The sequence below is a fragment of the Manihot esculenta genome, chromosome 13 (genome assembly GCF_001659605.2).
Source record: "Manihot esculenta cultivar AM560-2 chromosome 13, M.esculenta_v8, whole genome shotgun sequence".
Lineage (NCBI taxonomy): Eukaryota > Viridiplantae > Streptophyta > Magnoliopsida > Malpighiales > Euphorbiaceae > Manihot > Manihot esculenta.
Window position 1 is genome coordinate 4,286,829 of NC_035173.2, and position 14,218 is coordinate 4,301,046.

General features: G+C 27.2%; 1 protein-coding gene across 2 annotated transcripts; it reads left to right on the plus strand.

Moving 5' to 3' along the window:
* Positions 1–719: 719 nt before the first annotated feature.
* On the plus strand, positions 720–7,023 carry LOC110629983 (U-box domain-containing protein 3). Of its 2 annotated transcripts, XM_021777239.2 has the most exons (5): positions 721–947; positions 3,098–3,372; positions 3,849–3,965; positions 4,142–6,019; positions 6,638–7,023. In XM_021777239.2, the coding sequence occupies exons 2-5, from the start codon at positions 3,103–3,105 to the stop codon at positions 6,701–6,703; spliced, it is 2,331 nt and encodes a 776-aa protein (XP_021632931.1). In that variant the 5' UTR covers positions 721–947; positions 3,098–3,102; the 3' UTR covers positions 6,704–7,023. The 2 variants fall into 2 exon arrangements, with proteins under 2 accessions (XP_021632932.1, XP_021632931.1); XM_021777240.2 differs by lacking the exon at positions 3,098–3,372 and having other exon boundaries at positions 720–947; positions 4,128–6,019.
* Positions 7,024–14,218: the final 7,195 nt, after the last annotated feature.

Here is a 14,218-nt window from a genome sequence, read left to right on the forward strand (position 1 = left end):
AATAATAATTTTTAATATTATTGAAAAAACAAAAACAGTAGCTATTATCACGAATTGTCTCGAGACTCTCAACCTCCCATCCATTGAGGATTTTTTTTTTTTAAATTTTCCTTATCACAAATATATATTTTCATTATTATTAAAAAAAATAAACTAAGATAATTTTTGTTTGAGCCCCTAAGAGCAAACTTAAACTTAAATTGGACGGACCATGAATTTTTAATTTTAATTCCAAATAACTTCTTTTTTCTTGGAATTAATTGGTATTTTCATTATTTATTATTAGTAAAAAAATAAAATATAGTTTTTTTTTCATAAAAGAAAAAAAAAAGGCAAATTAGTGATTTGGCAGTGTGATACATCTGGAGGAGAATTATGGTACTTCTCTGTAATCTGTCATATTCCTATTTGGAAATCATTCTACTGCATGAGGCATCAGTTAATATATTACTATAATATTCATTTTAAAGAAATAATTTTTTTTATTTTTATTAATTTTCTATTTAATATATATTTAAAAGTAAAATTTATTAATTTTAATAATAATTTAATAGTAAAGTAATATAAATAAAAGGTATTAAAAATAATATATTAATTATATTTTATTTAAAAATGTATTTTTATGGAATGAGGAAGTATAATTTAATATATATAAAGAAAATCCATAATTAACTTCCCTTTCTTTTTACCTTCTCTCTAACCATTTTCTCCCCCTTATTTTATTTTGGCAAAGTTTTTGTTTTTTGTTCATAGTTTTTGTTAAGCTCTTCTACTCTCTCTCTCTCTCTCTCTCTCTCTCTCATGCAGCTATGTAATGAAAGGAGGGTAATAGTCCCTGCACTGTTAAAGGGCAAATCTTTCATCAGTTTTGCAGGAGTACACGTATTGATCTTCATCAAGATCTGTTTTTGCCTTAACTTACCAGCTTCAGCCATCCATTTAGACAGGTTTGGCTTTTATTTTTAAAAGTTTCTGGTTTGTTCATGAAATCTTTTTAACTTTTTTCTTAAAAAAAATTCTTTTTTCTTTTTTGGGTTTTCATGTTATACATTAATGGGTGGGAGATGATGTTTGATGGATTATCCTTTTATTCTTCGATCATTCTCTGTAGCTCTTCTGGGTTTGAGGGTATGATTATATATTTCATCAGATCAATTTGCATAAGACTCTTTTTATTAGCTATTTAGGATAAAAATTGGTTGGTTATTCAGTGAATTTTTTGGTTTATGAGGAAACAGAGAAGAGAAAAATGTAAATTTGGATCTTATTTGGTTTTGGTTTTGCAAAAACGAATGCGAATTCTGTTCTACTCGGTTGCATAGTGGCATTAGAATCGCAGGTTCTGTATTTGACACTCTCAAATTTCAAGTTGTTCAATATTTCAACCCTTCTCCTCCTCGTTTAGGCTTCTTTAAGCAAACAAAGACATGGTGGAAAAGATTTTATCTAGAATAGATTCTCAAGTTTCCAGACTGTTTCTCCCTTTTGTTTTATTTTATCTTGATCATGAAAGATAGGGAATATTTTAGTTTGTTTTTTAATATGGTAAAATGGGCATCATCTCATCATTCCAAAAAGGAAAAAAAAAGGGATGAATTGATAGGTTGCTTGGCATGCAAATTTTTGTAGCTTGGTCTTTTTATCTTTTGCATAACTGTAAATTTGAGTGGCATAGTCTTCACTGTGGATTAAACTGTAGGCTACAATTAGTATGCCCTGTGGTTATTGTGCAGCTGGGATGACATTCTTACGCCAGATGATCACCATACTTGGCGTTAAGCTTGAAAGAAGCCCTACTTGTGTTTAATGATTGTCTTTATTGACTTAGTGGAGTGATTTGAGTGTTTTATGTGGGGCCTCGTGGAGTAGAAAGAGCTAACCAAAGGCGACACAATTCTTCAGTCTTCATTCGAAGGCGGAGAACTCACCGATGGGGAAAAAATCACTTAATATGCTATTGTTTGTGCTTGCTTATTGTGCAGGGTTACTGCTAGAGTTGGTTAAAATTGGTTAGGTTCTCAAACATGCTAAATTGGCTATATATATTCTCATTGCCAGCTTTTCTTCTCCACATTCCAAAAACTTTTAGCTTCGATAAAATGTCTATGCTTATGAGAAACATGATTCCAATTGTTTCATTTTCGCCTTCAGCCTTCTATCTATCTTGTCAAGGGACTTTCTTTGTCTTTTCATCAGTGTATTTGGCACTCCTTGAACTAAATTGCTAAACTTTTACCAGCGGAATATTAAGCTCCATTTGGATGAGCGTGAAGGAGGGGTACATAAGGTAAGGAGAGGTAAGTAACTTATATACCCCTATTTGGGAAGGAGCTAATGGAAGGTAAGTGAAAGGAGTTGTAAACTTTACCTTCCCTCGTCCCTGAAAACTCAAATTTTAGTGTAAGGAGATGGAAATGAGAGTAAGTTGTTCTATTACCTCTCTTTTCTCTCTTCATACCTTCCTTCGCCTCTTCTTAAATATAAAATATTAAAGTTTACTTCTCTTTACCCTTCCATTAATTCAACTCTTTGCAAACATACAAGTTTTTTTTTTTTATACTTTTTTTTTCTATTGTAACAGTCCTTACCTTTACGTCCTCCTACTCTCTCTTTCCCTTCCATTAATTAACTTTCCCCACTTCATCCAAACAGAATGTTAGTTCCTGTGTTTTTGTAGAGAATTGTTTGCACAGCAACATGTATTAGCTGTATCTATGTTCACACATTCTTAATGGTCCAATGCTAATTTATCCATTCGATCTTCTTTAGGAATTCATTTCTATTTATAAACTTTATTACCTATTGGATGAGGGCTTCATAGTTTTACAATGGAGTCTTTTAGATAAACTTTTTGCTCTCATCGTTGAAGGATGAGCAGACAATTTTTTATATATGAAAGCATTGTGAAATCTTATTTATGTTAATCAGCAATATCAGTCCTCTAAAACCACAAAATTTGCTACTTTTGTTATGAAAATGTTGTCTTTGACTAGGTGCAATTTGTAACAGAGAATTGTTTTTTTCCAATCTATTCTAAGTATAATTTTGTATGACAAGTGTTTTTTTTTCCCTTTCCTTTTGTTTCTGTGCTAAATAGGTCTGATGGACAGATCACCTGTAAGATGTCTTGTCAACAGCATTTCTCGTTTCATTCTTCTAGTTTCATGTCAAACCAGGGCACCTATGCCTATGCAAAAGGATTATAGGAGCATGGTTATGGTTTTAAAGCATTTGAAACCAGTGCTTGATGAAATCGTTGATCTCAGAATATCATCTGATGTATATAAAGAGTGTGAAGTACTTGATGTGACTGTTAATGAGGCTCGAGAATTTATGGAGAACTGGTATCCAAGGATGAGCAAGATTTGGTGTGTAAGTAATTCTTTAATTAGGATATTTTGTTTGTTGGATGCAAAATGCTTTACAGAAGAGCCTCCCAAACTCAGAGAGAGAGAGAGAGAGAGAGAGAGAAAGAGAGATGAAGCTGCTTTCATAATCTTTGTGCATTGGTTTTTCCATGATGAAGCCATTTTTGCTTGGAACGCTATTAGTGACAGTAGTAGTTTCTACTGGCATATTTAGTTTTCAGTTGTGAAAATTTTTGTAACCCATGCTCAAGAAACTGTCTCTAAGAATTCCATGCAATTCTTTGGAGGCTTTAACCCAAAGCTCTAATAGAACTACGATTCCACTTCTCTTATTTTCTTGCAATCAAATAGAGCTATATAAGATTTTCTAACACAATGATCTCTGGTTTCAGGCTAATGGAGCCTGGAACTCTTAATTCACAGGTTATATCTCATTTACAATTTTTTTTTGTTCTATTTTATTTTTTTTCAAATTTTCAGGTACAAAAGATCGAAGCCCTGTTTGTGAGAATCCGAGCCTCTTCACTAGAGATCTGTCATTTGTTGGCTAGACTGTTGCAATCTTCTTCATCCACTTCAACTATAGCTAGCATTGAGGTGCGTACAAAGTTGACAGAATGGTCCTAATAATGAAGTTCTTATTCTTATTTTCTTCCTTGTCAATGGTTTTCCTATTTTATTTGTGACGGTGTAATTATCTGGATCAGTATTATTTCTTGTTTGTTTACTTGACCATACCTAGTGTGTAACTGACTCCAGGTAGAATTTTTCAGCACTGCATGCAGGAGCTTCAGCGTTTGAAACAGGAAACGATAACAGAACATATAGAGGAGGTTTTAAGAAGTAAAAGAGATGCAGTTGTTCCTTGCACTGATCACCTAATGAAAATTATTGAAGCATTAAATTTGACATCAGATGGCGAACTATTGAAAGAAAGTGTGGCTGTGGAAAAGGAGAGAATGAATATCCAAGTCAATAAAGCAAGAGGGGACTTGGATCAAATCAACCAAATTGCGGCTCTTCTCTCTGAAATACGTAATTGCTTGCTTAAAGTTGAGTTCTTGGAACCAAAGAGCGGGGTCCCAGTTCCTTCATACTTCCGCTGTCCTTTATCGCTGGAACTCATGTTGGATCCTGTGATTGTGGCTTCAGGTCAAACTTATGAGAGGAGTTCCATTCAGAAATGGCTTGATCATGGATTAAATATTTGCCCAAAGACCTACCAAACACTAGCTCACACAATTCTCATTCCCAACTATACTGTAAAAGCTATGATAACAAATTGGTGTGAGGAAAATCATGTAAGAGTTCCCTGTAACTCTAAGCAAAACGATCATACCTCGGCCCCAACCCCATCAGATCATGCTTTACCATGCTCGGAGGATTCCCATTGCTCGCAGAAATGTAGCAATTCTACATCCATATCATCTCTTGAAGTTGGAAATGGATTTGAGAAACGCAGGACCGATATCTCATATAAACTAAGTGGAGAAGAACCCAATGGATATCAAAGTAGGCGGACTGAAAGCTTTGATCACCCATCCCATGAATTGTCATATATCCACAGCAGGAGTGAATCAGCCTCAAGTGCCATATCTAGTATTGAGTATGTGCCTCCTGCATCAGATGAGATATCAACAATATCTGACAAGCATGAAAAAGTGAGTGGCTTGTCTGGGGAGATCACATCTGAATGTCCAAACAAAGAATCAGGATTCTCTCCACGGTTGTCTGGAAATCAATTCCCTACTCCTAAAGCAAAAGCTGACAGGGAAAGCAACGCAACCCATGACCCGAGAACACACTCTGTTTCCTTTCTAGACTTGGGTTCTGATGATCGAGCTACAACTTCTCATGTCAAGAATTTGGTTGAAGATCTTAAAAGCCAATCAAATGAATTCCAGACTACTGCTGCAGCAGAACTCCGGCTGCTTGCAAAGAACAAAATGGAGAATCGTATCATTATTGGCCAGTGTGGCGCTATCGCCCCATTGCTTTCACTACTATACTCAGAAGTGAAGCTAACTCAGGAGCATGCTGTTACAGCCCTGCTGAACCTATCAATCAGTGAAGAAATTAAAACCATGATTGCAGAAGCAGGAGCAATAGAACCACTTATTCATGTCTTAAAATCAGGAAATGATGGAGCCAAAGAGAATTCTGCTGCAACTCTATTCAGTCTCTCTGTCCTAGAAGAATATAAGGAAAAAATTGGCCGTTCTGGTGCTGTCAAGGCCTTAGTGGATCTTCTAGCCTCTGGGACTTTAAGAGGGAAAAAGGATGCTGCAACTGCTTTGTTCAACCTTTCAATCCTTCATGAGAACAAAGCTCGTATAGTTCAAGCTAGAGCAGTAAAGTATCTTGTCAAGTTGATGGATCCTGCCACTGGAATGGCTGACAAGGCAGTTGCCCTTCTTGCAAATTTGTCAACAATCGGGGAAGGGCGCTTGGCTATTGTGCGTGCTGGAGGCATTCCTCCATTGGTTGAGATTGTTGAATCAGGATCTCTGAGGGGAAAGGAGAATGCGGCTTCTGCATTGTTGCAATTGTGCCTTAATAGTCCCAAGTTCTGTAGCATTGTTTTGCAAGAAGGAGCAGTTCCTCCTCTTGTTGCCTTGTCCCAATCTGGCACGACGAGAGCGAAGGAAAAGGTATGCTTTTAACCATTGTCTACTCTTTTGGAAAAAATGCCTCAAGTTACGGTAAAGGTTGTTCTTAATGCTTCATGACACATCAGGTATTTGGTAAAGAGAATGGGAGAAAAGCACTTGTGAGAATGTAATTGCATATTTGTGTTGATCCAGAAAATGGGTCGTGTCGTGGCTATTGCTTTTTTTTTTTTTGGAAAATTACTATTTAATCCCTATATTATAAATAAGCTAACTAGTTGTTCTTTCGGTTTTAAAAAATATATATTAAAAAAAGTTAACTAATTAGTCTTTTCGTTAATTTTAGTTGTTAAATGTTTTACTATTGAGCCTCTGTTGGTTGAAAAAACTTATTAGATAATCCCTCAGTTTTGGAAACGCTTGCTGATTAGTCCATTTGTGTCCATTCGTATCAAGGGTATTTAGACTTTTTCACGATATTTAACGGTTAAAACTAACGGAGGAATTAATTATTAGACTTTTTAAAATGTCAGGATGTTTTTCCTTCTTTTTTTTCATTTCCTTTCTAGACTGTATTAAACCAATTTTGGCATAGATGCATTGTAAATTGCAATGTGTTGGATTATGTATAATCGTTTTACATGTGTTTATGAATCGCAGGCACAGCAGCTTCTGAGTCACTTTCGTAGTCAGAGAGAAGTATCCATGGGAAAGGGTAAATCATGAGAAGAGACAAATTTTGTTTGATTATTTGATTTTTTAAAAAAAATATTTGCTCTCTATGAAGATGTATGGAAGCTCTTTTTCCATAAATTTTTTAGGTTTTAGTTTATATTCATTTGTGTTGTAGTCTTTATTTATTTCACAGGTAGGAAAATAGTGTGCTCATTAGATTTTAGTCATTTCCAAAATATTTGAGTGCCGTGCCGTCGCCGGAGATTTGTGGTTTTCTTAGTAATGTATATATCATGTACATATATCTATATTCATCTTGTTTACTCTTGCAGTCTGCTATCTATACAATAAAAGTATACAACTGTTCTGAATTCTGAGTGTTTCATCTTTGTCAAGTATTTCCTGGGTATGTTCATCATCTTTCATATTCAGTAAATGGTATGATTCTGGAAAATTGTCAAGGCATTTCATGAAATGAAAATATTTTTATAAAGTTTTAATAATTTATTCTATTATTTTCTTTTTTTATCTTAATTATTTTATTTTTTAATAATAAATTAATGGAGACATAAATATTAAAATAGTATAATTATTATTTTCTTATTTATTGTGGAAAAACTTTAAATGAGGCATAAAAGTGGATGAAAGGAGTAGAGAGTCTAATGGATCACAACCTAAGAAAATTGATTATTAAAAAATTTAAATAATGAAATTAATAAATATGTGGCCGACATAATTTTATTTTATTGGCTTAAGCACAGTATTCCTTTTCACGTCATGACTCACGAGGGAACCAGGTTGTATGATGGGGAGACAATTGCGATTATTGCCTCCTCTGCTTTTGGACAACACTAAATCCTCCTTTTTTTTCCTTTTTAAATTTCATAATATATATATTTATATTGGACTAACAGATTTAGACGGAGTGATTTATCAAGGTGTTCACTTTTTAAAAAGAAATATGACCGTTAATTATTTTTTAAATTAAAAAATGGAAAAAATAATTTTCTTTAAAAAAAGTTGAATAACGAAATATTTTTCTTAATTTAAACATAACCCTAAACTCATTAGTTTCATTAATTTTTTCTTAGAAGCAACATCCAAGAAAACGTGAAGAACTTCAAAAGAAGATAAGAAGAGGTATTTCTGGCTAAATAGATATGCATAACTTTTACAATCTATAAATATTTCAATACATAAAAAATATTTCTATCATTCTAAAAAAATTAACTTTTTTTTATTCATTTCAAATTATGGGTAGATAATAACGTTCAATCAATCTATATCTATAAATTATAATTATAATACATCATATTCATAAATATTATTTTAATTCTTTATTAGCTGATTATATAACCATCTTTATACATAAAAAATTTCATAATTATAATATATAAGAGTATTTTTTAGTGCACTCACAGATTTAATATGATGGTAAGTATATCGTTAAAAAATATTATTTTTTAAAATTTTTAAAAAGATATTATTTTAGTTATTTATTTTCTAATAATTTTTATGTTTAGGGAAGGGATTAGAAATGGAGTTTCATTTATAATAAAAAAATATTAAAAATTGAATGGTGCATGTTTCTAATTTAAAATAAATAAATTGAAGGGTGTACGTTTCTAAATCCATTTACAATCATAAACGAAATTAGAATTGAATATATATATATATATATATATATATATATATTATAGGAATTAAAATGTTTTTTATCCTGTTTTCAATTAGATATAGATGTATTTTGTTCTTAATTCGTTTTTAATTTAAAAAATAAAAAAAATCTCCTATTTTTTTTTTTGCATGCGTTGCCAACTAATTTCAAAAATTTCTTTATCTATTAGTTTTTTTTACCTTAAATCTTATTAATTTGTACTTATAGTATATATTAATTATTTATTTTTTATTAATTTTTATATGTAATATAATTTATGATAAATACTATTTAGATTCATAAGAAGTTTTAATCAATATTATTTGGTTTAAGGTGAAATAAGAGAAAAAATAAACTAAAAAATAAAAAAATTATTAAAATCTCTCAAAAATTGAAAAGTAAATTTTTAAAATTTAAAGAAGGTTATTTATAATAAAAACAAAACTCTAATATTTAAAATTATGAAAATATTTAAAATATTTAAAAAATAATTAAAATATAAAATTATTTTTAAATGATAGAATATTCGTATCGAACTTTATGATAGATTTATAATTTTTATCATATTTTTAAAAATCGTGCGTCTCAAAATTTTTTTTTAAAATATTATCGTGATTTTTCTTTTAAAAAATTATCGTAAATTTTTATCGGATATCAATAGTAAAAATTAAGTTTGATGTAAATTTATCGTAACGTATATGACTAATTATTTTATCAATTTATTATTGTTATATTATTATTATTATTATTATTATTATTATTATTATTATTGTTATATAACTTAATTGACACTTGCGAATAATTATTTTTCTTTTGCAGAATATTCAGTAAAAATATAATTTAAATAGATGAAATGTGAATAAATGCACATTTTATATATGATATGCAAATTGAAAAATCATATATAGAGTTGAATATTTATCAAGAGGACAGAATTAGGGAAGGAAAAATCAATATTATTCAGCAGTTTAATTTTATACAATATAAAAATATTTTATTGGAATAATATTAAAATAAAAAAAATTAATAATTTTTTTTTAAAAAAAATAGAGATCCCCTAATAAGAAATGGGGGGAATTTGAGTATAGTGGAGGGGTCAGGCAACAGCCAAGCAGATGGATGAGGTGGCGGTGGTGGGAGAGCTTTTGATTGGCCAATTCAACTTTTGTCCACAAATTCAACAATCAATAAGTTTGGGTCCTCACAATTCACATCACAATCTTTTTATATATTTAATTAAACCATTTTAATTAATATGCATGTGATCAATCACTTTTCTCACCTATATTTTTTATTACAATATTTAATGTTATTACAGCTTTTTAATTAAAAGTATATTTTTTAAAAACAATTTAAATTCCAATTTAAATATTATATTTGATAATAACTTAAATTTAATTATTATTTAATTCAGTTAAATTTTAAATCGAAAAATAAAAAATAAATCATCGAGTACCTTGTGCATGACACCCAATTGAATAATATTAATTGAATTGAAAGAGATTGAAATAATAAAATCTGAAATCTCTCAAATTTACTTAAATATATTTATTATTAAGTTAACTCTGTGAGTGAGTGTATATAAATAAAATAAATTTTATTTTTATAAGTTTAATTTCACAAAAGATAAATTTCATAATTATTAAATTAAATATTTAGATTTACATTTATATATTTATTACATATAATTTTAATTAATTTTGCATAAATTTTGATATAAGTATTTAATGAGATTTAACTATTAAACTCATTTTTCATATAAAATCAAGCTTATATTAGACTTATTTTTTTATAACACAAATATAATTATATTTTTTTATCCTTAATACTGATTTTCCAAAATGAATTTATTTTATTTTATTTTATTTTATATTATTTTTTATAATAAAATAAATTCATTTTGGAAAATCAGTATTGATGATAAATTAAATATTAATGTGTATGGCTGGAACACTGATGCAATGTTTAGTAGATCATACTATAACAAATTAAATTTTATATTAAATTTAATAAAAAAATTAATTATATTATATTAATATTAAATGATTATTACAGCCTCCACAATATAATGCAGTAGTGATAGACAAGGACTAAGGTCTGGTGTTTAAGTTTAAGGTGTTGTCAATTAGTGGGACAGTCTGAATCTGAGATGCTCTTTCATCAAGTTTCAGTTCTTTAAGCAGCGTTTGGTCCCATTCTATACTTCCCCTCCATTTTTGGTACTCATGCTTCTTATTTACTAAAAAAAAATTAATATGAAATTTTTTAAAATTCAATTAAATATATTTACTTTCAAATTAAGCTTATAAATATAATTAATTATTATTATATTATTAAAATCGTTAACAATTATCAAAATAATTAATATTGAAATTATGTAAATATAAAACAAAAACTTAGGCTTATGTGATGAAGCCTGGCTTTACTGCACTTGTAAATGTGACAATACAGTAGCTACGATGCCTGCATCCCAGGGCTCTGACTGAACTTATTCATTTCCCTCAGCTTCTTCATTCATCTCTCAATTTATTAATGCAACGCCACATGTCTTTCTGAATTTACTAGGCTGCCTGTCCATATCTATTTTACTATTCTCAAAACAATCAGTCTAACGCTTTTCGGATTTTGTAGTTATTCATCTCAACATTGCCTTTTTCAATTATTGAATCTGGCTTTACCGCTATAACCACTACCGCTATAAAATTTTATTCTTAACAATAATAAAAAAAAAAATTAGCTACATAAAAAGAAAGCTACTTTTAAAATTTAATATTCCTGCACATTTATATTTTAATTTAATTTTTTTAATTTTAATTAATTTATAAATATCTAAATTTATTAATTTATATAGTAATTTGATAATGTAAATATAACATATGTATTATTATTATTATTATTTTAATTGGTCAATTAATTAAAAAAATTAATGTTTGTGTCATTTTATATTTTAATTTTAATTGTAATATTTAAATTTTAAATAAATTGATTCAATATTTATATTTAAGTATAATTTTAATTAATTTTTAAAATTAAAATAAAAGATAAACAATGTAATTATTAAATATGTATTTTATATTTTCAATAATAATAAATTTTATTTTAGAGTAAAAATTATAAATATTTTATAACAAATCTGTTATTTATTTCAAAATAGGATTATACAAAATAATATATTTATTATAAAATTTTTAAAATTATTAATATAAAAAAATTTTATCTTTTATTAAAATTGTTGACCGTATATTTAATTATTAAATTATTATTATCTTTATAATTAAATATATCATTTAATTACAATTAAATATAATTTAATATTATTTTTTAAAATTAATTTATATTTAAAAATAATAAAATATTATATTCAACGTCTCAAAAGTCAACTCTTACATTTTAATTTTTAAAAATTCACTAAAATTACATTAAAATACAAACAATGAGATAATTCGTCTAAAATTTAAAATTTTAAATTAAAACGTAAAATAATATAAATATTAAATTTTTTCAGTTATTTGATCATTAGTTTATATAAAATATAATACTGATATGCAAGCTAAATTAACTATTAAATTGTCGTATAAATTATTAAATATATAAATTTATAAATTAAATAAAATTATATTAAAATATAAAAATTAAACCTATTAAATTAAAATTAAAAAAATTAAATTAAAAAACAAATATGCATACCCAAAAAATATTTTTGTGAGAATTTTACGTCAGTCAGTGGGTTATAGGAATTATAAAGGATATAATAATTAATTTATAACTATTAAATAATTTAATTTAATTATTTTAAACTAAATATAAAATAGCTTTAAAAAATTATTTAATCCATATAAATTATTACAATTAATATTAAACTCACTCCAAGTCAAAAAAATTTGTGTAAAATTAATAAGTCTAGGGAAAAAAAGACTACCTATAAGATGAGAATTTAACGGGTAAATTTATTAAACAGTGCCAAATATACTAATTTTAAGTTTTGGTCTAAATTTATTCATAAATTATTATTAAAATATTAAAAAAAATTATTATTTATTATAATTTTAAAGTTTGAAATATACTCTGTTTAATTTATTTGATTTTCTTCAACTTATTTAAATAAAAAAAATTAAATTTAATATTTTAAATTCAAGATAAATTTAACTTTTTTCCCATTTATGAGAGGAGGCTCTGTTTTCATTTTATAGCTTTATCCTAGGAATTTGCATATAAATAAAGTATGAGCATCATCATCAATAGTGAAAGAAATTGAAATTATTTGATAGCAGTCGTTATCATTGAATTTTTCTATTTTATTAAATAATTAAAGTTTTGAATACATAAGAATTCAAATCCCAGATAGATCGAGCAAGTGGCTTCATTTCACTTATTTTCAATAAATAATTCATCAAACAGAACAACTGATTTTGATTTATAATTATTAAAAAACAGAATGTATTAATTCTAACAGTATTTGGTCTATGCTGGAAGAAACATTTTAATTGATATACCACTTGATTATTGATGACTGTTAGGATATTGGTACTCGAGTCATAATTGAGTATTTATATGAAATTCAGACTCAAAACTCATCAAAATTTATTATGTAAGATGATTCATTAGCGCATAGTCTCTTTTCCAATCGAGTAAATTGAGCTGACTGCAGCCTAAGTCTCCTAGGACTCAATTCCTCTCACGTAGTAGAGGAGTAAGAGAACAAGTCTAGTTACACTAAGATTCTAACAGCACGAGCGCCGGAAGAAAATTAAATGGTCGCCTAACAGTAGTGAGAAGGTAGATACATATGGTTCTGTGTGACAATGATAGGTGACACAGGTGACAATTATGCGTCAATAAAGAATAAAAAAAAATAAAAGAAAAAAACGTAAATCATTTAAGCTAATTTTTTTTATACCAATTGAAATTTTATTTCTTTATGATTTCAAAATATTAATTATTATTAAAAACTTAAAAAAAAAAGAATGAATGGAAAAATAATAGGGGATATAAACTAACCCAATCCAACTTACTCAGCCAAGCTCTAAACATTTTAAGTTTGGCTGGTAAAATTTTTTCTAAGACCAAATGGGATATTAATAAATTTAATTTTAATTTATTTAGTAAATGAAAAAAAAATGAGTTGAGTTTTTATTGAATTTGATTTTAAATAATTTATGAATAATTTAATTTATTTATAATTATAATAAATTTTAATTTAAAAATAAATAATTTTAATTAAATAAATATATAAATAAATTAACATGTAAACATATAAAAATGACTTTTTAAATATTAACTATTTAAATATTTATAAATTCTAAAAATATAATAAAATCTTGTAGAGTTTAATTTTAAAAAATTTATATTTAACTCATAAAATTTATATAAAATTTAAATTCAATTCTCTTGTAGTATTAAATGTAACTTACTTAACAAATATGTTTATAAATTGATTTATGAGTATACTTATAAATTTAAAAATAAGTCAAGTTGAGAATTTTAACGAATTAAATATTATAAAATTTAATTTCAGCTTGTTTATTAAATAAATAAAATTAAATTTGAATTTAACTTAATTAAAATTTCAGCCACACCCATTATTTTTTTATCAAATTAAATTTTGAATAGTTTAAAATTGAGAATAATTTTTGAAATTCGAAAATTTTGTATATTTTGCTGTCTGATATAGGTTCAAAAGTTTTTATAATTTTTTTAAATGGAAAATAGCATTGCCGAGGAAAATAACTTTCAAGCAAATACCTGAAATGAGGATCTCTGCCTTTTTTTTTTTTTTTTTTAAAGAAACATATACAATTTCGTCAAAGGTCGTCCCATATTAAAAAAAAAAAAAAAAAAAAAAACCTTCAATAGCACAATAATGAATAATGATTATTAATAGTTAAAAAATCCAAAAATTTTATTTTATC